This window comes from Myotis myotis, unplaced genomic scaffold (genome assembly GCF_014108235.1).
Source record: "Myotis myotis isolate mMyoMyo1 unplaced genomic scaffold, mMyoMyo1.p scaffold_m19_p_2, whole genome shotgun sequence".
NCBI lineage: Eukaryota > Metazoa > Chordata > Mammalia > Chiroptera > Vespertilionidae > Myotis > Myotis myotis.
This window is the reverse complement of record NW_023416324.1, coordinates 102,208,732-102,235,885: the sequence shown is the minus strand read 5'-3', so window position 1 is coordinate 102,235,885 and position 27,154 is coordinate 102,208,732. Positions and strand designations below refer to the sequence as shown.

Sequence of the window (27,154 nt, the reverse complement as noted above, 5' to 3'; positions counted from 1 at the left end):
ACACTTTGTATACCTCCTTCCATTCCCTTCTAGCTTGATGTGTTTCTGTTGAGAAATCACTTGATAATCTGATGCGGGATCCTTTGTAGATAACTCTCTGTCTCTCTCTTGCAGCCATTAAGATTCTCTCTTTGTCTTTAAGATTTGCCATTGTAATTATGATGTGTCTTGGTGTGAGTCTTTTGTGATTTAGCTTGCTTGGGACTCTCTGTACTTGTGTAACTTTTTTATTCCCCATATCCGGGAAGTTTTCTGTCATTATTTCTTCAAATAGATTTTCTAATCCTTGCTGCTCTTCTTGTCCTTCTGGCAGCCCTATTATATGTATGTTACTTCGTTTTGTGTTGTTTCAAAGCTCCCTTAGGCTCTCCTCCTGCTTTTTAATGTTTTTCTCCAGTTGCTGTTCAGATTGAGTTTGTTTTTCTACCTTATCTTCTAACTCACTAATTCGGTCCTCTGCTTCTTCTAGTAACTGTTGAAATCTTCCATGGTGTTTTTTATTGTAGCTGTATCACTTGTGATTTCTTCCTGATTCTTGCATAGGTTGTTGATTTTGTCATCCATTGGTGTAAGAATTGTATGATTATTACTCTGAATTCATTTTCTGTCATGTTGCATGCTTCAGTTCTACTAATTTCCTTTCTTGGTGACTCTTCACTTTCTTTCTTCTGGGGATTGTGTCATCTCCCCATTCAGACTATCAGCAGAGGGTTCAAACGTTGAGTTGCATGGACCTGGGCCGTGTGCAGTGGGAGCTTTGCATCACCCGAGTATCACTGAAGAGCTCTGACACCAAGATGTGTGGCACCCGTGGGTTGGTGCGAACCGGGCTCGCCCAGGGTCAGCATTACGAGCACTCAGTGTGGCCTCGTGCATGCACCTAGAATCAGGGACCCTGCCTGAACCACGCTGAAACAGAGACCTCGCTGGCATGTGCAGAAAATGAGAGTCCCTTAGCACAAGCCAGGAGTCAGAGTTCCCCTGTGCCTGCACCAAGAATCGAGTATCAGAGTCTCTGTTGCTTCGTGTGGCCTTGCGCTGAGAATCAGGGTCCCTGTGTGTGCATGCACCAAGAATTGGAGTCACTGTCTCTTAGTGTGAATGCACTGTGAGTCAGGGATCCCAGGCCTACGTGATAAGAAACAGAGTCAAGTCATGGTGCTCAGTGCTGCCTCCCGCCCAGAGAATCGGGATCCAGGTCAGCTTGGGGGGCTGGGTTGCACAGTAGCACCGTGTCGGCAGGAGGTCCACTCCTGCACTGCGGAAAACAGACTTCCGTGTGCTGCTTGCCCAGAATCGAAGTCAGGTGGCACTTCTGTCCTGTGTGGGCTTTGGGTTTGGTCGCCCAATTGCATTGCGGGGAACAGATTCCCAGTGTTCGTGCACTCCCAGGCTCAAATTCTTGTAGCAGGGCTATGGCCTGTGCAAGGGGCGGGTCTACCAGTTACTATGGCGCTGCCAGTAAGCCTGTAGGGAGGGAGATAGGCTCTGTGACGCACAGAAATCCGCGGCCGGGATGTCTGGATTCTTGGTGTCTGTGGGTCTGTAGCTGTGGTCGCAGGTCTCTGTCCCCAGTGGCTGCAGGGTCCTGGTTTGTGTCTGAGACCAGACTGGGTGGTGCTGAGGCCAGGATCCAAGTCTCAAGCAGCTCTGTTTCTCAAGATGGCCTGGTCTCTGTGCCTGAGCTGGCTGCCTGGAGTGTCCACGCTGGGAGCGGGGCTCTGTCATCTAAGACTGCCCGGTTTGGCAGCCCCTTGGAAGACCTGCAGAATCTAACTGTCCCTACTCATACACACACACACCACACAGGTCCACACACTCCTCTATCGCTCCCTCGCGCTCTCACTCTCTCTCCCTCCCTACCTTCCTGCCAGTCGCCATCTTCCTTCCCCTTCCTAAAATTTTTTTTATGTCTTCTATTTTTTTGCTGAGACTTTCTGTCTTTCCACTTGTTTCAAAAGAATTTGTTGTTCTTGGAGCTGCTTTAAAACCCTTTTCAGATATCTTCTGTGTCATCTTGGCATTGGTATCTACTGATTATCTTTTCCTGTCTGAGTTGAGATTTTTCTCTTCTTTTATATACCTTGTAATTTTGGATTATAAACTGGACCTTTTGAATATCATGGTTTAATACCCTGGATCTTGTGTAAATCCTATGATGAATGTTTGTATTTTTCTTGTAGCAGGCAATTAATGCAGTTGGGCTCAGACTAAAAATTCTGACCAGCCTTCTGTGGACTTTGGTTTCAGTGTTCTGTTCTCACACTTGGAAGTACTGTTTGGATATGCCCTGTATATGTGCCACCCAGTGCTCAAGTGGTCTGCCCCGTAGTTCTGATCGTAACATCTTTGCTATGCTGTTTAGGATTACATTTACACATGTGCAGCTTTGAGGTGAGCCGAGGAATTTATACCCAACTTTCTGGAATAGCTTTCTTAAGCTCCTTTCTCTCTGAGATCTTCCTAGGAAGCTGGAGCTTCCATTACACTATTCTGCCAGGCATTTCCCATATCTGGGGGTAGGCATCAGGAGCATAGAGAGAGAAAAAAGCCATGGGGGCTCACATTACCCTTTTGGACCCACAGCTCCTTTGATTGGAGAGAAAGCTTTATCCCCTCAGTACTTTAGGTGTTTGTGGTTGCTGAGGCAGCCACCGGGTTAGCCTGGGTACAAAAGTGTGGAGGCAAGGGGTTGGGGAAAGAAAAGAAATATGGGGGCTTTCCCCCATTCCCTCTGAGTGTTAGCCAAAAGAAAAGTGCTTCTCTTAGGGTATTTACTGCATCCTGATTCTCACTTCTGGTTTTCAGGCTGCCTTGAGTCCAGGCCAGGGAATACTAGAAGAAAAATAGGAAACTTACCACCAGTCCAGTGGTACTTGAAGTCCTATCTTCTAGCCCTCTCCACCTGCCCCAGTATACTTTCTTGAGTCCCCATATAGCTTCTCCATACATTCTGCCCAGCTTTTTTATCTGCATTCAGTGAGTGGGAGATGGTATGCTATCTGTTAATTTTTGTTTTTTAAGTGTCTGCCTCTTTTTTTATTGCAATAACATGGCTTTATTGTAGAAATCTTAGAAAATAAAGATAAACTTGGAAAATAAAGATAACATCTTCTGTAAACTCATAAACTGAAGAAAACTGTTATTTTGGTGTATCATCCTTTCTTATTTCATATACTAGTAAATATTTTTTTTCCACTTTAAAAATAAATTAGATAATCAATAAAAATATTAGTGATTTTAACAAGTAATCTTAAGACCCAGATGCTACTGACTTGATCTTATGTTGTTTATACTAAATCTTGTATTTTCCATAGGTAGTAAGTCTTTGTCCTCAAATTGGCTGGGTTGAAATTGATCCTGATGTTCTCTGGCTTCAATTTGTTGCTGTAATAAAGGAATCTGTCAAAGGTAATTGGATTTATGAAAATAAAAATAATAAAGTATATTTTGTTTGTAATAAGAATTTTCCTCGAGAGTCTGTAGAATTTTGTGGGCTTCCTAGGTTATACACATATAGCATTTTATTGGGGTCACAATGTCAATCCGTTTTGACCAAAAATGTCAAGGCAAACAAAAGTGTTACTTCTGGGGTTGGAAACATACATTTGGTTAGAAACCCCAACTATGTTCTGAACATGAAAGAAAGGGAAAGAGTTTGTGAAGACAGAACAAGGTGGCTTCCAAAGAGTTACATGAGCTGCTTTGAAAGAACTATGACTGGTGCTGGCAAGCAGACTTACACTATGCTGTACATGACTAATTGTGTATGTCTATTGCTAGGTGAAAAGTTTATTTTTTAACAGCGAGTTCAGTGATGTAGCCGTTTGGGTTAGCCCAGTTCAAAAGTTCAATTTCACGTGGTGAGCTAGCTTAGCTTCCTGGAAGCCTTCTGGCTCCATTTTAGATTGCTCTCTTGACAATTTCAACTCCATTTTTCTGTTTTTCTTTCATAGCAGTTTCCCAGTATTTTTTAGGGGACATTGCAGTTCATAGTGAACTGCTTTCTCAAGGAATGGAAACAGCAACTCTGCCCTCTGGTTTGAGTTTTCTCAGCCATAGTTTAAAGGCTCACATTCTGTCTTTATTCCAGGTTGCAGCTGGTGCCTATTTGTTTTCCTATTGTGTACAAAATGCCAGAGGGTTATAAACAAAATTATAACACACAGTTCCTGCTGTCAGGAGTTACACTGAGTAACCTTTATTATAAAATACTAGAGGCCCGGTGCATGAAATTTGTACATAAGAGTGGGGGGTCCCCTCAGCCCAGCCTGCACTCTCTCCAATCTGGGACATCCCTCTCACAATCCGGGACCGCTAGCTCTTAACTGCTCACCTGCTTGCCTGCCTACCTGATCGCCCCTAACTGCTCCCCCCGCCAGCCTGATCACCTCTAACCGCCTCTGCCAGCCTGATCACCCATAATTGCCTCTGCCCACTGGCCTGATTGCCCCTTACTGCCCTCCTGCTGGCCTGGCTGCCCCCAACTGCCCCTCCCCCGTACCAGCCTGGTTGCCTCTTAGTGCCCCCCCCCCCCCCCCCCCCGCCAGCCTGGTTGCCCCCAACTGTCCCCCTCTGCCAGCCTGGCTGTCCCATGCAGCCTGCTGTTCAGTTGTTTGGTCATCCCTCACTAATCCCCCTGCCGGCCTGGTCACCCCATGCAGCCTGCTATATTTTAAGAAATTTGGACCAAAAAACCCCACTATGTTTTTGTTTATATCCTAGCATCTGTTCATGTGGAAAATAAGATTTGAGTTTCACTAGGGATTTTCCTTTATTGCCATCTACCAACTTCTATTATGATTGATCATTGCTTAAATTGAGATCCAATATTTTAGTATTATCAAGAAGAAAATATAATCTGACTTTTAATAGTGTTTGTTTTTTTCGAACATTTAAAGATGAAGGTCATTTTGTTATTATTGGAATATGGCCATTTTCCCTTAAAAGAATCATCTTAGTAATGCTCTCTTTATTAATGCCAAATGTGTTATTAGAATGCCAGGTAGGGCCCTGGCCAGGTGGCTCAGTTGGTTGGAGTGTTGTCCCGTACACTGAAAGGTTCAGGGTTCAATTCCTGGATAGGGCACATACCTTGGTTGCAGGTTCAATCCCTAGTCGGGGTGCATACGGGAGGCAGCCAATCAATGTTTCTCTCACAGATTGATGTTTCTCTCCCTTCCTCTCTCTCTAAAAAAATTTTTTTTTTTAAATTTAAATGCCAGGTAGGTACTGGAAATATCAGAGGAACACTTTGTAAAGTATATGATTGCCTAACTACTATGCTGTACACCTGTAACCAGTACAAAATAATATTGAAACAATAAAAAAAGAAAAACAATGCTAAACCTATATGTTTTTCTTAAAGATTATACTCAATAATTTATTTTCCACACTACAATTTATTAAGAAAAATTTCATTGACTTTTAAACATGTGATTTATCCATCTTTATTTTCAGCTGCAGGAATAGAGATGAATCAAATTGTTGGACTTGGCATTTCAACACAGAGAGCAACTTTTATTACGTGGAACAAGTAAGTGTGATAAGCCTTCTGTTGCTGGGTTCATATCACAGTGAATACCTGTTTTGGGAGTTTCAAGTTTGTGAATTAAGAACAGTTTTGTTTTGTTAAGAGGGATGAAAGTAAGCCTACTCTCTGCCTTATTAAAATATATTCCTGCATGTCACCTGGGCTTGACTTATATAAAAGAATAACAATAAAAAGACTGTTGCTGTTATTAAAATTATCCATTTCTTTACTTTGGTGTGAGTTAGTTTTTCAAATAAGCCTTGATTGAAGACCTTAAAAATTAGTTTATACCCAAAAAGATTCAGGGGAACCTGACAGACTTCAGAAACACATGACTATGACTGTGGTTTATATTTTCATTGTACTTCAAATTTCATATTTAAGTACATACAGCCCAAGAAGTATATATAGATTAAACACGGTTATAATATCCTAATAGCTACCATATAGTGAATACCTGTGATAGTATTCAGGTTCCATTATCCTTGCAAAGAAACCTGTTATTTTGGTAATTTTATAGAGAAAGAAATTGAGGCTTAGAGAAATAAGTAACTTGTTCAAGCTCACTTAGTAAGTAGAAACAAGATTCCAAATTGTCTTTTTACCCCAAAACACATGCTCTTTCCACTACTCCTATTTGCCTTCAACATGTGTTTCTTATTTGAAAATAATAACAGAAACACTGTAAGTGCTTCTTTGTTACAAAGCACTAGGCTGCAAAGGGCATCTTGAGCTTGGGGCAGTGAAGGAGATTGCTGGTGGGTATGGGGCATGGGGGAGGTCTAAGAAATATAATGAGGGTGAATTCTTAAGGACTTGGCCTTGAAGTCAATATTAGGCAAGAGGAAGAAGTTCAAATTTAACAGGATTTCTGGCTTGATGTTTGGAAGGATATGATAGAGCTTGTAGAGAATATAAGACAAAGAATGAGTTGGTGATGAAGGTGGGTAGAAGGGAACATGATACAGTGTTTGGCTTGGGAACATGTGCATGTAGAGATATCCCAGAGGTGGTTAGAACATTGCCCTGGTTTAGACTGATGCATGTCTCATCTCCTCCAGATAGGTGCTCTTTCACAGCATAATGCTTCTCAGGTTGATCCCTATATCTGTAGTCCCCCTGAAATTTTCCCCCCGCTCCCCAACTCCCTACCCAGGGTGACTTGGGCATATCAAGTCTTAAATAGGTAATCTATTTTTCAGATGAGTAATAATGAATTAAAGTCATCAGTGTACTGTGTAGATCAGAATTTCTACTAGTAAATAGTGGCACTGTTGACATTTTAGGCCTGATCATTCCTTGTTGTAGGACTGTCCTGTGCATTGAAGGATGTTTAGCAGCATCCCTGCCTCTATTTACGAGATACCAATAGTCTCCTCCCGCTGTTTCTACAACCAAAAATGTCTCCAGATACTGCCAAATGTCCCCTGGGTGGGGGACAGATCATTCCTACTTGAGAATTGTTGACGTAGGTGAAGTCTAGAGAAGTAGGTGAGTTCTCTGGTGGGATTATACATAATGGATAGAAGAGAAGAAGACTGGATTTGGACAATGAGTCACTTTGGGAAGTGGATGATATGGAAATAGAGGCAGGATAGTGTTCGTAGGGAAAAAAACTGTTTGGAAGTATAATGAGTGGTTGGATTTGAAAATTAGGTCATTAGCCACAGAGATTGCTTTTCTCAGAACCTGATTATTGGGTCATTCATGACATGAAGCTTAAAGTATTAGGAAGCCAAGTTTTCCTGTGGCAGTAGGATCATCTCAGTTTTGGGAGAAATTGAAGAGCCAGATTCCAAGATAGTTCACTTTTCTTACTGGTGTGGCTGTTGTAGAAGGGTAAGATTTCTTCCTAAAACAATTAATTGTGAGTTTCTTCTTGGCTGTCCTGCTTTGAGATGTTTGTAGTCTTTCAAGAGTTTTGGAAACTTTGCTTGTATGAACTGAAATACTGAATATTAAAAAAAACAAAAACAAACAAAAATGGGCACAGAAGGCCTTGTGCTTCTTTTATCTTGAAACTGGATGCCTGATGCATGAAATTCGTGCAAAGGGCTCAGCCCTTGCAACCCTTGCCTTGGCTCTCGCAGCTGTGGCTTTGTTCGGAAGGTCGTCTGGAAGGACGTCTGGCTGTCTGGTCTAATTAGCATATTAAGTTTTTATTATTATAGATAATGGAACCTTTTCTGCTCCCTGGGCCCTGGGGAGCCATTGTGCCTGTAATGCTGGCAGGTTCTACAGGCTCCCTGACATGACACTTCTGCTCATTTTTTGAGAGAAAAAGAGGCAGACTGAATCTAATATATTGTTCATCCCAGTCCCAGCCAGCACCTTTTCTTCCAAACTCACTGTCTTCTCCTGTGTCCACAGTGTGTTCTGTGTCTGTGGCCACAGAAACAGTATTTTCCTTATAGATGCTGTCAAGAAGTCTAAACTTTGAGCTTTCTTTTTGTTTTTCTCTTTGTGCCCTTTCCATCCTACCACCTTCTGATGCCAGGAAACTTGTTATTTATTCACTTTTCTTCAGTTCTTGAGTTTTTTGTTTTTGTGTGTTTTTTTTCAAATTCTTTAGGTTAAATTTTTTTCAATACATTTAATCATGTCCTCTTTCCACTACCCCCACTTACCTGTATTCTAAAATTACTCTAAATAATATCTCCTCCATTTTGGTTGCTTTAAATTTCTTGTGTTCTAAAAAAATTCTTAAGCTGTTTTGTTTCTTCAGTCCTCTGCCTCTCAGGGAGGCTTCTGCCAACTAACCTCAGATCAGTGTGTATACCAATTAGTAACATAAGCTGAGAGTCCCAGGAGTCAGGGTTCACTCAGCACCAGGCACTGAGAGGGAGGATGGCACTGTGCTGGTTGTTGAACTGAATGTAAAGATGAATAAGAATGCCAGCCCTCAAGGCAGTTATAGTTTCATAATACAAGCCCATAAATTTTGTAGGACTTATGTTAATGGCTCTTACTAATTACTTATGACACACAATACATTAAGAGCCACAGGATGCTATAATGTGTTAAGAGGTTTAAGGCAATTCATTTATAATATTGCCATTCATGTTTCTCCTTGATTTCTCCATTTACTATTGGCAGAGATAAAATAAACCTAAATTACTACTCAATGAATATCAGAATATATGCTACTACTTGAGCTCAGGATTCCACATAGTCTTCTACTGTGTTATGAATTAATATGCTACTTTCATCTTGTATCTTCTCCCTGCTTCACTAGCTGTAAACATATGATGCTTCATGCTGCCTTGGAAACTTGGAACATATAATGCATTTTGTTGGGAGTGTTCACCCTCCTTGTTTTTTCTGACTCATCCTTCAGAGTGCAGTACCATTTTCACTTCTCAAAGAAGCTTTTCCTGACCCCTGAGTAGGCAGGATCTATCTTCCTGTTAAATATACACATGGCACCAGTGTTTCTCCTTTAAAGGACTTATTCCTGTTTTAAGTAGGCCATTGTATAATTATTTGTTTGACTTCCCTGGTAGAAAATATATTCACAGGGGCAAAGATGAGATGTCTCTCTGTTCACAATAAATTTTTGCTGAATCAGTGATTAATAATAAGATTCAAGTGTATAAATAGCTGCTATTGTAGAATGGATCCAAAGAATCATATATCAATAGATTTAATATCTATCAAACACAATCTGATAGTTATTATTGGTAGAGAACATTTTTTCATTTATCAAATACCTCTTTGGTATCTGGATCAAGTGGTGAGAATCTGAAAGTGAAAAGACTGTGCCCTCAGGAGGTTCACAGTCTAGTGGTAGATACAGATGTGTACATTACATAGATAGTTGAGGTACAGGCTGATAGATGTCTGCTCTGTAGACTGCATTATACCTGGCAATGAAAGAGCTGGAGGGGAGACTGAACAGTGGAGAAGAGGGAGTTAGGGAAGGTGTCCCAGAGGCACTTAAGCCAAGTGTTTTTTGTTTTTGTTTCTTTGTTAAGCCTCACCTGAGGGTATTTTTTTCCATTGATTTTTTTTCTTTATTTTTTTTTAGAGAGAGAGTAGAAAGGAGGAAGGGAGGGAGAGAGAGAGAGAGAGAGAGAGAGAGAGAGAGAGAGAGAGAGAGAGAGAGAGAGACATTGATGTGAGAGAGACACATAGATTGGTTGCCTCCTGCACATGCCAGAGATTAAACCTGTCCTTGACTGTAAATAGATCCTGTGACCCTTCAGTCCATGGGCTGATGCCAGGGCTGGAACCAAGTCTTGAAGGAAAAATAGGAGTGTCCTAGGTGGGAAGAGCAAATTATTGGCAAGGGTATGAGGAATAAGAGACTGGTATGTCTGAAGCATCAAAAGTACTTTGGAAATTAGGGTTGAAATAGGGATGGTGCCACACCCCAGCATTGGCCTCCTTTCCTACTCTGACTCCACTTCAGACCACCCTCCTCTTGTCCTAGGCTCCAGCCACATGGGCTTGCTCTCTGTTTCTGGACCACTCTACCCTGGCTGCTACATTTGGGAGGAGTGGCTTTGCACCTGTTGTTCCCTCTGCCTGGATCTCTCTTACCTGAGACTTAGTCTTTCTCATCATTCAGACCCTACCTCCAAGATCACTTCTTCTAAGAGACCTTCCATGACCATTTTACATCACTTTGTTATTTTATTGTTTTCATATCACGTACTATGTAAAATTTTTGTTTGCTTCTTTGCATATATATTTATTACATCTCTCTGACAAGTAAGAAGTTCCATGAGTATTGGGAATTTTGTCTGCCCTGTTCTCACTGGGTACTTCACACCTAGGACAGTACCTGGCACATAGTAGGCACTCAAATCTGTGAGTGATTGAGGTGAAACTGGAGGTTTCCAGGTTGTAGTAAGAAGTTTTCCTCTTATAAGCAGTGGGAAATTATAAAAAGATGCTAAGCAGGCGAGTGATATGACCAAATTGACATTTTAGAAAAAATATTCTTGAAGCACGGTGGACAGTGGATTTGTGGAGAATGAGACTACAACAGGGAAATCTCGTTGAAGGCTGGTATCTGATGTCATATCTGAAAAGATACCATACCCCCAGTTACTCTGTTCCTTTAGCATAATCTTATATGAAATAATATGTTTATTTACTCATTTGTTTCTTATCCCCATCAGAATATAAGCTCCAGGGATATTAAGAACCTTTCGCCCCTAGTTTTTGGCTGGAGCAGCCAAAGGGAACCATGAACTCAGGTGTGGCACGCTAGAGAAAGCAGTAGCAGGTTTAGGGCAGACATGCTGCATTTGAGATGATGTGGGGCAGTCTCAGGAGACACGATGAGGGCAGCTATTTGTGAGGGAACAGAACTGAAGTGAGAGGCTGCCCTGCAGGTACGGATTGGTGAGTGCTTCTGTGATGACTGCATTCGTGATTTTTCAGGGAGAGCAGCTTGTTAAAAAGAGGAGACCAGGGATGCAACCCTCAGCAAACACCAGCTTTTAACTGGCAGTCAAAAGAAGAAAAGTCTGCAAAGGAAACCAGTAAGGCACTTAGAGGTATGAGGAGATGCAGCACAGTGCTGTCACAGAAGCTTAGGGGAGGGATGGTGGAGCACTATTGCAGAAAGGCCACATCACACTGAAAGGGTCCTGTAAACCTGAGAGCTCTGGTGACCTTACTGGATTGTACTTGGTTGAGGTACGGTGGTGGTGGTGGTGGTGCGGGGGGGGGGGTGAGGAAACATTGAGGGGCTCAGCTAGGTGGGGACATCTGGGGTCAGGAGAGATGTTTTTGATTCTGCTTCAAAGATGAGGTTAGATATGTTTAGAGAAGAAAGTTGAAGGAATATTTGATTTAATGAAGTGATGGAAGAGACAGGAAGGCATGGAGAGAGAGCACAGGTGGAGACACCAGCCTTCAGCTTGCGAGGAAAGATTTCCCTCTGAACCAGGGAAAATGCATGATGGCTGCAGGTATAACTGATGGAGGAGTGGGAAGTTGAGGAAGGTAATTTCAGTGTTCTGATTTCCTTGATATTTTTAGGGCTTGAGAAATGAAAATTTGGAGATGCCATTTGTGGGGAACGGAGAAGAAAGTAATGTAGGACAAGAAACGAACTTATCATTTTAAGTGATGTTGAGAGCATAGACAAGGTTGTATTCCATAAGTGTGAAATATGGTACCAATTTACAAGGATGTATGACTTTTCTCCAACCCCTCTCAATGGTTCTGGTACTGAAAGTGGAGAGAGAAGATCCCAGGTTAGGAGTTGAAAAGGTTGTTAACAAGGGGCATCTTGCAAAATAGTGAAGTGTGAAGTTGGAAAGAGAGATTGGACTAAACTATCTCAGAACTCTGGAACCTGATTGACTCTTTTAACAACTGGGGGAGTGCTGGATGAAAGTAGAGGCAGCTGTTCTTAGGTATGAGAGGGCGTGTCCTCCATTCCTCAGATCCCTGGAGCAAGTGGCTGGTGCCAGGGCAGACATGGGGACCTTGTCCTATAGAAATGTCCGCTGATATAGTTGGATGGATTGGCAGTGCCCTACAAGACTGGTTCTGATGCCTGCTCCAACTATGGCACTCTCAGCTCTCTCAGCTGCAGCGACTTCCTTAGGCAGCATCTGTTGGACGATTTAAAGGCCCATTACCTTTATGGGCACATTTGGAGCCAGACATTTAAGAAAATAGTTCTCAGGTCACTACCTGATCACAGAAATAACAGAACAGAAGTTTCAGACACTTCATTGACCACACAACAAGGAATATACACTTCACAAAAATAGTTTGGAAAGGTCACAAACTAAAAGCTCCAGCTCTCAACAGGGAAAAATCAGAACGGTTGGGGTGGGAAGGCAGGTTCTGGAGCACTGGCTGACTTAAAGAACTGGTCATGACTCAGGAACGTTGGACAGATTGACCTATTAAAAACTAAAATGATACATTAAGGTATTAAATGATACATTAAGGTATTAAATTACACATAAATAGTATAATTTAAAATTATACTACTTAGAATCCATGACTTCTTATAACCACTTCAGCACCCTTAATTACTGTCTTTCCTGTAAACAGCACCTCTCTGTATTTAGCCTCACAAGTTATTACAGCAAGGTGCATTTTTATATGTTAAACTAACAAAAAGAAAAATCAGTGTGTGTGAGATTATCACAATATTTCACTCATGCATTGCTGTCATATTCTAGCAATTGATTTTTGGTAAGGTTGCCAAGACCAGGCCATGGGGAAAGAACAGATGATGCTGAGAAAACAGAATATCCACATGCAAAGAAATGAAATTGGACTCTTACTTTATACCATATATAAAAATTATTTCAAATAATGGATCAAAGACTAACCGTAAAAGATAAAACTATTAAACTCTTAGAAGAAAACATAGAGGAAAGTCTTTATGACCATGGATTTAGCAATTATTTCTTTTTTAAAAGTTTTACTTATTAAGTTGATTGTGGTGACATTGGTCAACATGAACATATAGGTTTCATGTGTGGATTTCTGTTATAAGATCTGTATATTGCACCATGTGCTCACCACCCAAAGCCGAATCTTCTGTCTCCGCATATTAGGACCACTGTCTTCCCCCACCCCCTTCCTTCTGGCACTCACCACTCTGCTGTTTGTGTTCATAAGTTTCAGTTTTATATCCCACATGAGTGAAATCATATGGTTCTTAGCTTTTTTCTGTCTGACTTATTTCATTTCACATAATGTTGTCAAGGTCCATCCATGTTGTTGCAAATAGCGCTATTTCATCCTTTCTTATGGCTGAATAGTACATCTTCTTTATCCAGTCCTCTATCATGGGACACTTTGGTTGTTTCCATGTCTTGGCTACCGTGAATAATGCTGCAATGAACATAGGGGTGCATATATCTTTGCGAATACATGATTTTGAGTTTTTCAGGTAAATACCCAGGAGTGGGGTTGCTGGGTCATATGGTAGCTCTATTCTTAATATTTTGAGGAATTAGAGAACATTTTATGGACTTGATCCCAAAGGCAAGGGAGGTAAAGGCAAAAATAAATGAATGGGACTATATTGAATTAAAAAGCTTCTGCAGAGCAAAAGAAACTGACAACAAAAAAAAGAGCCAACCATGGGAGATATTTGCAGATAGTAGCTCCAACAAAGGTTTAATATCCAAAATATATAAAGAACTCGTAAAACTCAACACCAAACAAACAACCCAATAAAAACGTGGGCAGAGAACCTGAAGATACATCTCCCCCACAAAGGCATACAAATAGCCAATAGATATATGAAAAGATGTTCAACCTCACTGGCAATTAGGGAAATGCAAATAAAAACTACAATGAGATACCACCTTACACCTATTAGAGTGGCCATTATCAACAAAACAAGCAGAAATAAGTGTTAGAGAGTTTTTGGAAAAATGTAACCCTCATTCACTAGTGGTGGGAATGTGGACTATCAGTGATTTCTTAAATGACATCAAAAGCATAGCTTACAAAAGAAAAAATAAGTTGGACTTCATCAAAATGAAAAACTTGTGCACCAAAGAATACTATTAAGATATTTTCATCTATTAATGATGGCTAACTTTTCTTTAATTTTCTTAACTATTAGAAATTTTCAAAATAGAAAATTTATTCTAGATTTAATCATAAATAAGAATAAATAGAGCTGGAATTATTTTGACATAATGTGCAAATTGAATTTTAAAAATGTATCTGAGCAAATTCATAGTCATTGACATCTCAAATCTGCAGTTAGATTTCTAAAAACCATTGCAGCATATAATATGGAAGGTGTATGTTTGGTTTTTAATTTCACCTAAGATTGAGGACTCAAATAATAGATTCACTTCTCTGATTTTTATTGATGATAGTGATGACTGGATCACTGAATGAGAAGGAAGTAACATGTTTATGAGGTAGGTGAATGATGTGATTCCCATTAATAAAGGTGAAAACAAAAAAAGGAAACAAGAGAGTGAAAAGAAAACTTACAAAATGGCAGAAAATATTTGCAAAACCATGTATTTCATAAATAATTAATGTTCAGGATATATAAAGAACTCCAAAAACCCTCAAACAATCCAATTAATAAGTGCACGAAGGACTTGAATAATATACAAATGGTATATAAAACATATGAAAAATGCTCAACATTGTTAGTGTTTGGGGAAATACAAATCAAAACCACAATGAGATATCACTTTATACCCACTAGGAAAATATCGAAAATAACAACTGGTGGTGAGGATGTGGAAAAATTGGAACTCTTGTATATTGGTTGTGGGGACGTAAAATAGTGCAGCTACTGTGGAAAACAGTTTGGTAGTTCCTCAAAAACTAAACATAGAATTACCATATAATCAGCAATTCTAAGTAAACACCCAAAAGAATGAAAACAGATCCTTGTAAAGCACGTTTATGATGGTATTACTAACAGGAGCAAGAGGGTGGAAGCAATCAGAGTGTTAAGAAAAAGTGGTGATGGCTATATAGCTTTGTGAAATGTACTTAATGCCATTGAATTGTGCACTGAAAAAAATTTTAAAGGATGAATTTCATGTTATGTATATTTTACCACAATTACAAAAAAAAGGCAAGTTCTTAATAAAAATGATAGTGCACAGGACTCATGAAAGTAAGCAAGCCTAGGTGTTCGTAGGAAGAAAAGGGAATGTTTGAGGGATTAAAGATTGCAGGGTATTTGAAGGGAAGATATTTAGGGAGTAAGATTGAGAGAACTGAAACATAATGATGTGCCACATAATGATGTTCAGTCAGCAACAGACTGGTATACAACGGTGGTTCCCTAAAATTATAATGGAGATGAAAATTTTTCATTGTTTAATGACGTGGCAGCTTTCATAACATCTTAACAGAATACTTTCCTCATTTGTTTGTGGTGATACTGGTGGAAACAAACCTTTTGCATCACAGTTTGGTAAAAATATAACACATACAATTATGTATGGTACATAATATTGATGATGATAATAAATGACTATTTTTCTGTGTTGTGTACTTACTTTTATCATTTTTAGAGTGCACTTTTTCTACTTGTAAAAAATGTTGGTTGTAACATAGTGTGCTGTGTTAGCCTGCAGCAACCCATACATCTCCTATTTACCACATCTCTTAGTTGCATCATTTTCTCTTGTGCTTGATTTAATCTTGTGTTGTTTTGTACAATGTAAGCATATTATGCTTATAGTATACTAGAGGCTCAGTGCACGAAATTCGTGCATGGTGTGTGTGTGTGTGTGTGTGTGTGTGTGTGTCCCTCAGCCCAGCCTGCACCCTCTCCAATCTGGGACATCCCTCTCACAATTCAGGACTGCTTTCTTCCGACTGCTCACCTGCCTGCCTGCTTGATTGCCCCTAACTGCTTCTGGCTGCCAGCCTGATCACCCCCTAACCAATCCCCTGCCAGCATGATTGATGCTTAACTGCTCCCCTGCTGGCCCGATTGTCCCTAACTGCCCTCCCCTGCCAGCCTGGTCACCCCTAACTGCCCTCCCCTGCTGGCCTTGTCACTCCCAACTGCCTTCCCTGCTGGCCTGGTCACCCTTAACTGCCCTCCCTTGCCAGCCTGGTTGACCCTAACTGCCCTCCCCTGCTGGCCTGGTCACTCCCAATTGCCCTCCCCTGCAGGCCTGGTCACCCCCAACTGCCCTCCTCTGCAGGCCTGGTCACCCCCAACTGCCCTCCCCTGCCAGCCTGGTCACCCCCAGCTGCCCTCCCCTGCCAGCCTGTTCACCCCCAGTTACCCTCCCCTGCAGGCCTGGGTCCCCCCCAACTGCCCTCCCCTGCAGGCCTGGGTCCCCCCCAACTGCCCTCCCCTGCATGCCTGGTCACCCCCAACTGCCCTCCTCTGCAGGCCTGGTTCCCCCAACTGCCCTCCCTTTCAGGCCTGGTCCCCCCCAACTTCCCTCCCCTGCAGGCCTGGTCTCCCCCAACTGCCCTCCTTTTCAGGCCTGGTCCCTCCCAACTGCCCTCCCCTTCTGGCCATCTTGTGTCCACATGGGGGTGGCCATCTTGTGTGTTGGAGTGATGGTCAATTTGCATATTACCTCTTTATTAGATAGGAAGGTATGATAGGCTTGCTTCTTGTAGTACGGGCTTGTAGCTGAAGAGCAGTAGGCGATACTATACAGCCTAGGTGTGTAGTAGGCTGTAATATCTAGGTTTGCATAAGTGCACTTGATGTTTGCCAATGATGAAATCACCTAATGAAGCCTTTCTCAGAATGAATCTCCATTGTTAAGCAGACCATGACTGTAACAGTGAGATGTGTTGCCTGATGTTTTGGAATGTTAGGATTTCAGTGGTCGAATGCTTCCAGTTAATACAATTGAGGATGTGACCATGGGTTTGCACTGCTAAATACGAGAAGGAAATGACAGTCTTGAGAATTGAACATGAATAAATTTACACAGGAGAGAGGGTAGAAAGCAAGCCTGAGTTGGATGTTGAAGATGAGTAGATGTCAGTGGTTGATTTGCAGGGGTCTCAAAGGAAAAATTATTTACTTCTACTCTATTTCTTTGTTGTGTACATTTATGATAGTATTGACCCAGAGTTTGTTGAATATCTTTTTATTAGTCAAATTTTGGTAAGCCTAGTAGGTTGCCAGTGGCTAAGTCAATCCTAAAGTTGAGAGGTGTAGAAATGGGCTCAGGCACTATTTCGGCTCTTCCGTAGGCGCAGAGGTGTTAATCTGTGTACATCAAGGTAAGTACACTGAAGGGGGAAAGCACTGGCCTCTTTATTTTGCTTTTAAAAGTGAATAAGTGGGGAGGGGAGTAGGAGAAGGGGAGGTAATCAACCAAAGACCTTGTATGCGTATGTGCATAACCCATGGACACGAGACAATAGGGTGGTGAAGGCCTGGGGGTGGGAGTGGACTGGAGGGGATCAATGGGGGTGGGGAGGGAAGGGGACATACATAATACTTTCAACAATCAAGAATTATTTAAAAAAATAAGTTAAAAAAAGTGTATAAGCAAGTCGTTAAAGGTCTTTTCATTACAGTAGTTTTATTTTTTTAGAAATGTACACATTGTAGTGCTTCAAAAAGAATATCTTTTGGATAGAATCTGATTAAAATTTCATATTCTGAATCATATAATGATTGTTATAAAGTGTTTTCAATTTCAAAGAGAAGAAGCCATTTGGAAAGCCCACCTAATTAAATCCTACTTTGAAAGTAGTTTGGCCTCTAATTTTGTTTTCTCTTGTGGCAGATCTTTTATATAATACTAGAGGCCTGGTGCACAGATTCATGCACTGGTGGGGTCCCTCGGCCTGGCCTGCGGGGATTGGGCCGAAACCAGCTCTCTGACATCCCTTGAGGGGTCCCAGATTGCGAGAGGGTGGTTCTCGGGTGATGCGTCTCGGAATCGGGCTCCCTCTTCTCTGATTCCAGGTGCATCACCCGAGAACTGCAGCTATCAAGTCACTGCAGCTTGGCAGCTTCTGCATTGAGCATCTGCTCCCTGGTGGTCAGTGTGTGTCATAGCTACCAGTTGGAGTGTCTGCCCCCTGGTAGTCATTGCACGTCATAGCTACTGGTTGGATTGTTGCTTAGGCTTTTATATATAGAGATCCAGTGCACAAAATTTGTGCACTGGTGGGGGGCGTCCGTCAGCCCGTCCTGTGCCCTCTCACAGTTCAGGACCCCTAGGGAGATGTCTGACTGCTGGATTAGGCCCGATCCCCCCCTCCGTGATCCCCCTGGGGATTGGGCCTAATCCAGCAATCGGACATCTGTCTTGCAGTCTGGGACCCCTTGCTCCTTACTGCCCACCTGCTTGCTGCTCCTTACTGCTCCTTAGCGCTGATGCAGAGGCTGCTGAGGCGGGAGAGGCTCCCACCACCATCGCTGTGCTTGCCAGCCATGAACCCTCTTCTGCTGAACGGTGCTCCCCCTATGGAAGCGTACTGACAACCAGGGGGCAGCTGCTGCATTGAGCTACCAGTTGGAGCATCTGCCCCCTTGGGGGGATGTCCAACTGCCAGTTTAGGCCCTATCCCTGGCTCCTAACCACTCACCTGCCTGCCTGCCTTAACCACTCTGCCTGCCTGCCTAGTCCCCCTAACTTCTCTGCCTTGCGGCCTGGTCGCCCCTATTAACTTTTTTTTTTTTAATCTTATCCCCTTCACACACAATTGTATTCGACTTCCTTATTGGCTTCTCCCTCTCACACAATTTTTCTCTCTCCTTTATGTAACACATTTTCCTACTGACTCATCATTTATAAACTTTTCTTTCCTCCTTATTTCCTACTTCTGTTCCATCATCCTTCTTCCCATCTTTCTCCTACCCTCGCTCCCTCCCCACATTCCTTCTTTCCTTTATCTTTACCCCTCCCCGTCCTCCCTTTTCCTTCCTTCCCACCTTAATTTTTTTCTTCACTTCCTCCCTTGGACCCACTTTGCTCCCTCCCCCATTTATTCCTTTTTCCCATTCTCCTTTTAAGGTCTACTGGCTCCCCTTTAAAACTTTTCTTCCCTCCCTCTTTCTCTCTCATCCTATCTTTCCCATTCATTCTTCTCTACTTACTTCCTCTGTTTTAATATCTATCTATCTATCTATCTATCTATCTATCTATCTATCTATCTATCATCTATCTGCCTAATTATTCACTATCATTTATCTTTTTTCTTTTCTGACTCCTACTTTTAAAATCTGTCCCCAGTACACAAGTATACTTGATTTTCATTATAGCTCCTACAGTTCACTCATACATCTTCTTTCCTTCTTTAACTCTGCTCTCTACTGATTCCTTTATAAAGTTCTTCCCTCCTTCCTTCTCTTCTTAAGGCTTCTGTTCATGGGGGTATTAACCCCCAGCTCAGGGCTCAGCCCCGGCCAAGTGTTTGCCGCCCCCGCCCTCCCCACTGCCGTCCTGCTCCCATTCCCTGCCCGGGACGCCCGGCCCAGCGAGGTGGCCGAGGCCCACATGGCCTGGGTGCTGCTGCTGCCAAGAAGCAGGAGCACCTCCGCCCAGAAGGCCTCGGACCATCCACCACTCCATCCTGGAGCTGTGGATGCCTGGACCCGTGGGTGCCCTGCCAATGGCCTGCGCTGGAGGCCACCGTCCTCCTCCTGTGTCTCGCGGGGCTCCTGCCCCACCCCTTTCCGGGTGCACCTGCTCTCCCCACCCCCCGCGGTCACCACTCCCTCCCGTGTGCACCCCCGCGTTTCCTTCCCTTTTCCATTTCTGCATCTTTTTCTTGTTCCTTTTCTGTATTTCTGTTTCTCCTCTCGCCTGTCTCCTTGCAGGCCTGCCTTCCTCTCCCTCTCCTTTCTTACCCCCTCCTATCATATCCTATCCTACCCTGGGCCTTGCAGCTGCCTGAGCAGAGGGCGGGGACACAGCCTGCTGATCTGGTTGTGATGTTACGGTATAACAGATAATTTGCATATTTCTCTATTAGTATAGATAGTCTCTGATTTATATTGACTTTCAAAATGTTGTTTTCATTTTTCTTAGGAAAACGGGAAATCATTTTCACAACTTCATTAGTTGGCAAGATCTGAGAGCTATTGAACTTGTAAAATCTTGGAATAGTTCTCTTATAATGAAGGTAATATTTTTCTTCTCTGCAATTGGATATTACTGGTTTTCCCTGTAAATGCCCTTTAACTGTAGACTTAATTGTATAATCTCATACCTATGCTGTTTTTGGACATTATACAAGAATACACATATGCACACTACCAAACCAGTAAATTTAATAATGGTTATCCAGAAGTGTATGTGGTAGACTGAAGTGCTTAACAACTACACTTCAAGAAGTCTTGAGGAAGATTTGAGGTGGACTAGGGATTCATATGCTAGTGAGAATTCACATTTCCATTCCTGGAGAAATGGAAAAAATATAGACTGTGCTCAGAAAAGATACAGCAATGTCCAAATTTCATCACCTTTTGTTATAAAAGTGGAGAATATATAGTAAGATAGTCAACTAGCTGACTGCCATATGCTCTTAATATATAACACCTGGCACATAGTAAGCAAGTGATGATGACAGACATAGTAGCATCCACACCATCTCACTCCTGGGTGGGGAACTGAGTCAGGGGAAAGAAAATTTTCCAGTTCATCAACTGTGGTGAAACTCACAATATTTGGTGTTATAATGAATGTTGCATATTGATTATTTTAATACTTCTAATGCTGCAAAGTTAGATGTCTTCTCAGCTAGGGTGCCCACACCAGCCAGTGCAGGGGGGAGTGTCAGGAGCACCAGTTTTACTTTTTAAGTATTTGGGGACATTAATTTTATATAAAAACAAATATGAATATACTATAGAATATGACAGCAATGCATGAGTGAGACATTGTGATAATCTCACACACACTGATTTTTCCTTTTTTTTAGTTTAACATATAAAAATGCACCTTGCTGTAATAATTTGTGAGGCTGAATACAGAGAGGTGCTGTTTAGAGGAAAGACAGTAATTAAGGTGTTGAAAGTGGTTATAAGAAGTCATGGATTCTAAATGGTACAATTTTAAATTATACTATTTGTGTGTAATTTTATACCTTAATGCAGCAGTCACCAACTGGTGGTCTGCGGACCACTGGTGGTCTGTGATGTCCGAAAGGTTGGCGATCGCTGGTTTAAGGAAACCTTTAGAGCAGAGGTTGCCAACCGGTGGTCCTCGGACTACTGGTGGTCCATGAGGTCTGAAAGGTTGGTGACCGCTGCCTTAATGTATCATTTTAGTTTTTAATAGATCAATCTATCCAACGTTCTGAGTCATGACTAGTTCCTTCCAATACTATGCTGAACAGGAGTGGTGAGAGTGGGCATCCCTGTCTTGTTCCTGTTCTTAGGGGAAATGGTTTTAGTTTTTGCCCATTGACTATGATGTTGGCTGTAGGTTTGTCATATATGGCTTTTATTATGTTGAGGTATGATCCCTCTATTCCCACTTTGCTGAGGGTTTTTATCAAGAAAGGTTTTTGGATTTTGTCAAATGCTTTTTCTGCATCAATTGATATGACTGTGATTTTTATTTCTCAGTTTGGTTATGTGATGTATCGTGTTTATTGATTTGCAAATATTGTACCACCCTTGCATCCTTGGAATAAATCCCACTTGCTCATGGTGTATGATCTTTCTGATGTAATGCTGGATCCAATTTGCTAGGATTTTGTTGAGGATTTTAGCATCTATGTTCATCAGGGATATTGCCTTGTAATTCTCTTTCTTTGTAGTGTCTTTATCTGGATTTTAGATTAGGGTAATTTTGGCTTCATAGAAAGAGCTTGGAAATGTTCCTTTCTCTTGAAATTTTTGGGATAGTCTGAGGAGGATAGGTTTTAGTTCTTCTTTGAATGATTGGTAAAACTCCCCTGTGAAGCCATCTGGTCCAGGGCTTTTCAATTTCCTCCATAATTATAGGCCTATTCAGATTTTTTATTCTTTCTGATTGAGTTTTTTCAAAATATATTTTATTGATTTTTCACAGAGAGGAAGGGAGAGGGATAGAGAGTTAGAAACATCAATGAGAGAGAAACATTGATCAGCTGCCTCCTGCACACTCCCTGCTGGGGATGTGCCCGCAACCAAGGTATGTGCCCTTGACTGGAATCGAACCTGGGACCCTTCAGTCTGCAGGCCGACGCTCTATTCACTGAGCCAAACTGGTCAGGGCTCTGATTGAGTTTTGGAAGGTCGTATTTTTCTAAGAATATGTCCATTTCTTCTATATTGATCAATTTGTTGAAATAGAGTTGTTCATAGTATTTTTTTGCTATGTATTTCTGTGGGTTCTGTTGTTACTTTGCCTCTTTCATTTCTGATTTTGTTTATTTGGGTCCTCTCTCTTTGCTTCTTGGTGAGCCTGGCTAGAGGCTCATCAATCTTGTTTATTCTTTCAAAGAATCGGCTCTTGTTTTTATTGATCTTTTGTATTGGTTTTTTGGTCTCTGTCATTTATTTCTGCTCTGATCTTTATTATCTACTTCTTCAACTCACTGTGGGCTTTTCTAGTTGCTCTCTTTCTAATTCTTTAAGTATTAGAGTTAGATAATTTATTACAAATTTTCTTGTTTTTGGGGTAGGCCTGTAATGCTATGAACGTCCCTCTCAGGACTGCTTTCACTGTGTCCCATAGATTTTCACTGTATTTAAAGGGCCAGAAGGTTGAGAACCACTGGTCTAGAGGCTTTATCAAGTGATGTCAAAGGGCTATTAAAATCCCCTACTATGATTGTATTACTGTCGACCTCTCTCTTGATGTCTTCCCGAAGTTTTTTTTTTATGTATTTGGGTGTCCCTGTATTGGGTGCATATATGTTTACCAGAGTTATATCCTGTTTTTGTATCAATCTCTTTGGAATTATGAAGTGACCTTCCTTATCTCTTGTTGCTGCATTCACTTTGAGGTGTATTTTTTCCAATATAAGTACTGCTATCCCAGCTTTTTTTTCATTTCCATTTGCCTGAAAGATATTTTTCCATCCCTTCACTATCAGTCTGTGTGAGTCCCTTGTTCTGAGGTGGGTCTCTTGTAGACAGCATATAAGGGTCATGTTTTCTTATCCATTCAGCCACTCGATGTCTTTTGATTGGAGCATTTAATCCATTTATGTTTAAGGTTATTATTATTCTTTGGATCTTTTTTTATTTTTATGTCTGTTTTCTTTCTTTCCTTTCTATTTCTTCTATTTACAGCTGTCCTTTTCACATTTTTTACATTGCTGGCTTGGTATTGATAAACTCCATTAATCCTTTTTTGTCTGCAAAGCCCTTGATTTCCCCTTTAATTTTGAATGATAGCCTTGCTGGATAGACTATCCTTGGATTTAGTCCCTTGCTTTGCATCATTTTGTATACTTCATTCCATTCCCTTTTGGCCTGATTTATTTCTATTGAGAAATTAATTGGTAATCTAATGGGAGATCCCTTGTAGGTAACTCTCTGTCTCTCTTGCAGCCTTTAAGGTTCTCTTTTGTTAATGTTTGCCAGTGTAATTATTTCGTTTCTCGGTGTGGGTCTTTTTGGGTTCATCTTGTTTGGAACTCTGTGCTTATGTGACTTTTTCTTTCCCCAAATCAGGAAAGTTTTCTGTCATTATTTCTTCAAATAGGGTTTCTAAGCCTTGCTCCTCTTCTTGTCATTTTGGCACCCCTATTATATGTATGATACTTCATTTTATGTTGTCCCAAAGCTCCCTTAGGCTCTCCTCCTGCTTTTTATTTTTTTTCTCCAATTGCTGTTCAGATTGTTTCTGCCCTGTCTTCTAATTCGCTAATGTAATCCTCAGCTTCTTCTAGTCTACTGTTGAAATCTTTCATTGTGTTTTTTTATTATACCTGTGTCATTCTTTATTTCCTCTTGATTCTTATATAAGTTGTTGATTTTCTCATCCAGCTGGTTTAGAAACTGTATGACCCTTACTCTCAATTCTTTTTCTGACATATTGCATGCCTTCATTTTATTTAGTAGCTTTTCTGTTGACTCCTCCTTTTTTTTCCCTTTGGGTGTTGTTTCTTTGTCTCCCCATTTTTGCTTTCAACAAAGGATTTAGACTTCATGTCACCTGAGGCCTGTGGCTGCAGCGGCAGGCTTCCAGGAGGGTCATGCTTTTCAAGACTCTCTGGCGGGCCCAGGTACCAGGACACGTGGTTCCCAAGGTTGAAGCCACAGGCTTGGCAGGTGGGTTGCACAGTCTGAGACTTGACAGCAGGCCCTGTTACTGGTATGCACAGGGCCAGGGTTGAAGCGGTGGGCTTGGCAGATGATCACGCAGTCACAGTGCCCAGGGTTGAAGCGGCGGGCTTGTCGGGCAGGTCGTACAAGTCCCAGACTCGCCCATGGGCTCAGACACTGGGATGCATGGGGTCCGGGGTTGAAGTGGTGGGCTTGACAGGTGGGTCGCTCAGTGCGGGGCCTAGGTTTGAAGCGGCAGGCTGGTGGGATGGGAGCGCACTGCAGACTCACAGGAGCCTGAGGCCAGGGAAGCTGGAGTCCCTGTGTTCATGGTTCGACAGCTGAGGTAGCAGGTCTTTGGCTGGAGTGGCTGTAGAGTCCAGGGTGGTGTCTGAGGCCAGTCTGGGTGGAGGTGAGGCTGGGCTCCTATTCACAGCAGCTCTCCCCTTCAAGATGGTGTGTTTTCTGTGTCAGAGCCAGCCACCCCGGCAGTGATTGCAGTGATAGCAGAGTCTCCTCCCCATTTAGGAGAGCCTGGTCCGCCAGCCCCCGAAAGTCCTACAGGATATAACTGTCCCTCACTCACACACACACCACACACATCCACACACTTCCCTTTTGCTCCCTCACTCACTTACACTCTCTTCCTCACTGCCACCCTTCCGGCCGCTATCTTGACTCTCTCAGTGTTTTTCTTATTTTAACATCTTTGACATTAGGTTACATTTTGAACCATTAATTGTATCTTAATATTGTGTCATAATTTAACTTGCAGGATTTTTTTCTTTTTTGGTGATACATCAAATTGCAATTTGTGTCTTCTTACATGTGTCTTCTTAGGTGATCTCATTTGTTGATTACTTTTTTTCTGTCCTTTGCCAATAGATCAGGGTGGGGAACATCCAGCCAGTGGGCTGTATAAGACCCACGAAATTATTTGGTCTCACCCTTGCCAAAGCATTAGGGTTGAGTAAATTAAATGTTTGACCAAACATAGCAGTCTAATTTTTAAATTGATAATTTTGTATGGCTCTCGAATGATGTTGTAAACATCCAGATGGCCCTTGGCAAAAAAAAGGGTTCCTCACCCCTGCACTAGAAGGTAAATTTAAGGAAGGCAGGATTCTGCTTGTATTATTCACTCAGTTTTCTTAAAGTTTGGCATAGTCCTCGTTACATAGAAGGAATTCAAGAAATATTTGTTAATTATATGAAAAATAGTGTTAATTGTCCTTATGTTGACTGGAAGTGCCAGTGTTGGAACTCTTAATACATTTTGTGTAATGCCCCTCTTCAGGTATCTAAATTTTAATAGAAGATCTCTGAAGGGCCCTAAACCTAATTTTTTATAGAGAAAAATACAATGTGCTTCTGAAGGAAGAGCCATTTCATTTGAGGCATTGTTAACATAACAAATCAGAAGAAGGGTCATGGGTGGCCACTTTAAATACCTTTAAAAAGTCTTATATTTTAATAAATAATGCAAAATTTAAAGACATGCAGAAGATTTGAGCACTGAACATGTGAAATGAAGTTAAAAAGGTACAAACTTTCCGTTATAAGATCAATAAGGTCTGAAAATCTAAAGTACACTGAGTGGCCAGATTATTATGACCAGCCAGATTATTATGAACTCCCCATCAGTACTTCATTGACACTTCCAAAACTACTGAATATTGAAAACTTCCTAAGCAAATACTCTCAAGGTTTCATTATTATTATTATTATTGTTATTATTTGCATAACTAATTTACTTCATTGTACTGATGGGGTGGTCATAATAATCTGGCCAGTCATAATAATCTGGCCACTCAGTGTATAACATGACTGTAATTGATAACACTGTGTTGTACAATTGGAATTTGCTAAGAGAGTAGAAATTTAAATGTTCTCACAAAAAAAATATGTTAAAAAATTAAAATGGGGCACATCGTTCAAGAGAAAGGGCATGACTGAAATGTAAAGAGGGCTAAGGCTACACATTTTGATTAATGTGTTGTGCTAAAAATGAAAGAAAAGTAAATTCATATTATTTTTAATAAAAAAACTAAAATCTTTCTATTTATATTTTAATGAGGGGTGGGAAATTACAGAAGCATACAAAACGTGGCTTAATTCTCCATAAGTGAATGTATTGTAAAATACCAGTTTCAGAAGTTGAATTGTTCCAGTTGGTAACAGGATAAGGCTTTTTGGTCTTTTCTTTTCTTTTCTTTTCTTTTCTTTTCTTTTCTTTTCTTTTCTTTTCCTTTTTCTCTTCTTTCTTTCTTTCTTTCTTTCTTTCTTTCTTTCTTTCTTTCTTTCTTTCCTTTTTTTGTATGTGTTACAAATTTTAAAACAGTGCTTATTTTTGTTTAAGGCTTTTTTTTAAATTAGAGATTTTGCTTATTAAGAGTAAAATTAACTTCCTCCTTTTGAATTTGGATGTCTTTTATTTCTTCTTCTTGTCTGATTGATGTGGCTAGCACTTCCAGTACTATCTACATATATAAAAGCCTAAATGACCGAACCGGTTGCTATGATGTGCACTGACCACTAGAGGGCAGACACTCAATGCAGGAGTTGTCCCCTGGTGGTCATTGCACTCCCACAGCCAACCTCCCGTGGCCAGCCAACCTCCTGCAGCCCCTCCCCCCTGGCCGATTGGCCCCAATCGCCGGCCAGGCTGAGGGACCCCACCCATGCACGAATTCATGCACCAGGCCTCTAGTGTTGAATAAGAGTGGTGAAAGTGGACATCCCTGCCTTCTTCCCAATCTTAAGGGGAATGCTTGCAAGTTTTGTCCATTGAGTATGATGTTGGCTGTGGTTTTGTCATACATGGCTTTTAATTACATTGAGCTATGTTCCCTCTATTCTCACTTTGCTGAGAGTTTTTATCATAAATGGGTGCTGGGTTTTATCAACTGCTTTTTATGCATCTGTTGATATGATCATATTTTATCCTTCAGTTTGTTTATATGGTGTATCATGTTTAATGTTTTGTGGATATTGTACCAACC

General features: G+C 41.4%; 1 protein-coding gene across 11 annotated transcripts in view; it reads left to right on the top strand.

Moving 5' to 3' along the window:
* GK5 (glycerol kinase 5) overlaps positions 1–27,154 on the top strand; it is a 140,048-nt gene that overhangs the window by 32,645 nt on the left and 80,249 nt on the right. For 4 of the 11 annotated variants that reach the window (XM_036347505.1, XM_036347500.1, XM_036347504.1 and 1 more), the window contains exons 2-5: positions 3,318–3,411; positions 5,461–5,536; positions 17,183–17,212; positions 19,978–20,071. In XM_036347505.1, coding sequence (XP_036203398.1) covers positions 3,318–3,411; positions 5,461–5,536; positions 17,183–17,212; positions 19,978–20,071 — 294 coding nt within the window. Of the gene's footprint in view, positions 1–2,250; positions 2,395–3,317; positions 3,412–5,460; positions 5,537–14,355; positions 14,401–17,182; positions 17,213–19,977; positions 20,072–27,154 lie in introns of those variants that run through there. The other 7 variants (XM_036347498.1, XM_036347503.1, XM_036347506.1 and 4 more) reach the window with 5 other exon arrangements.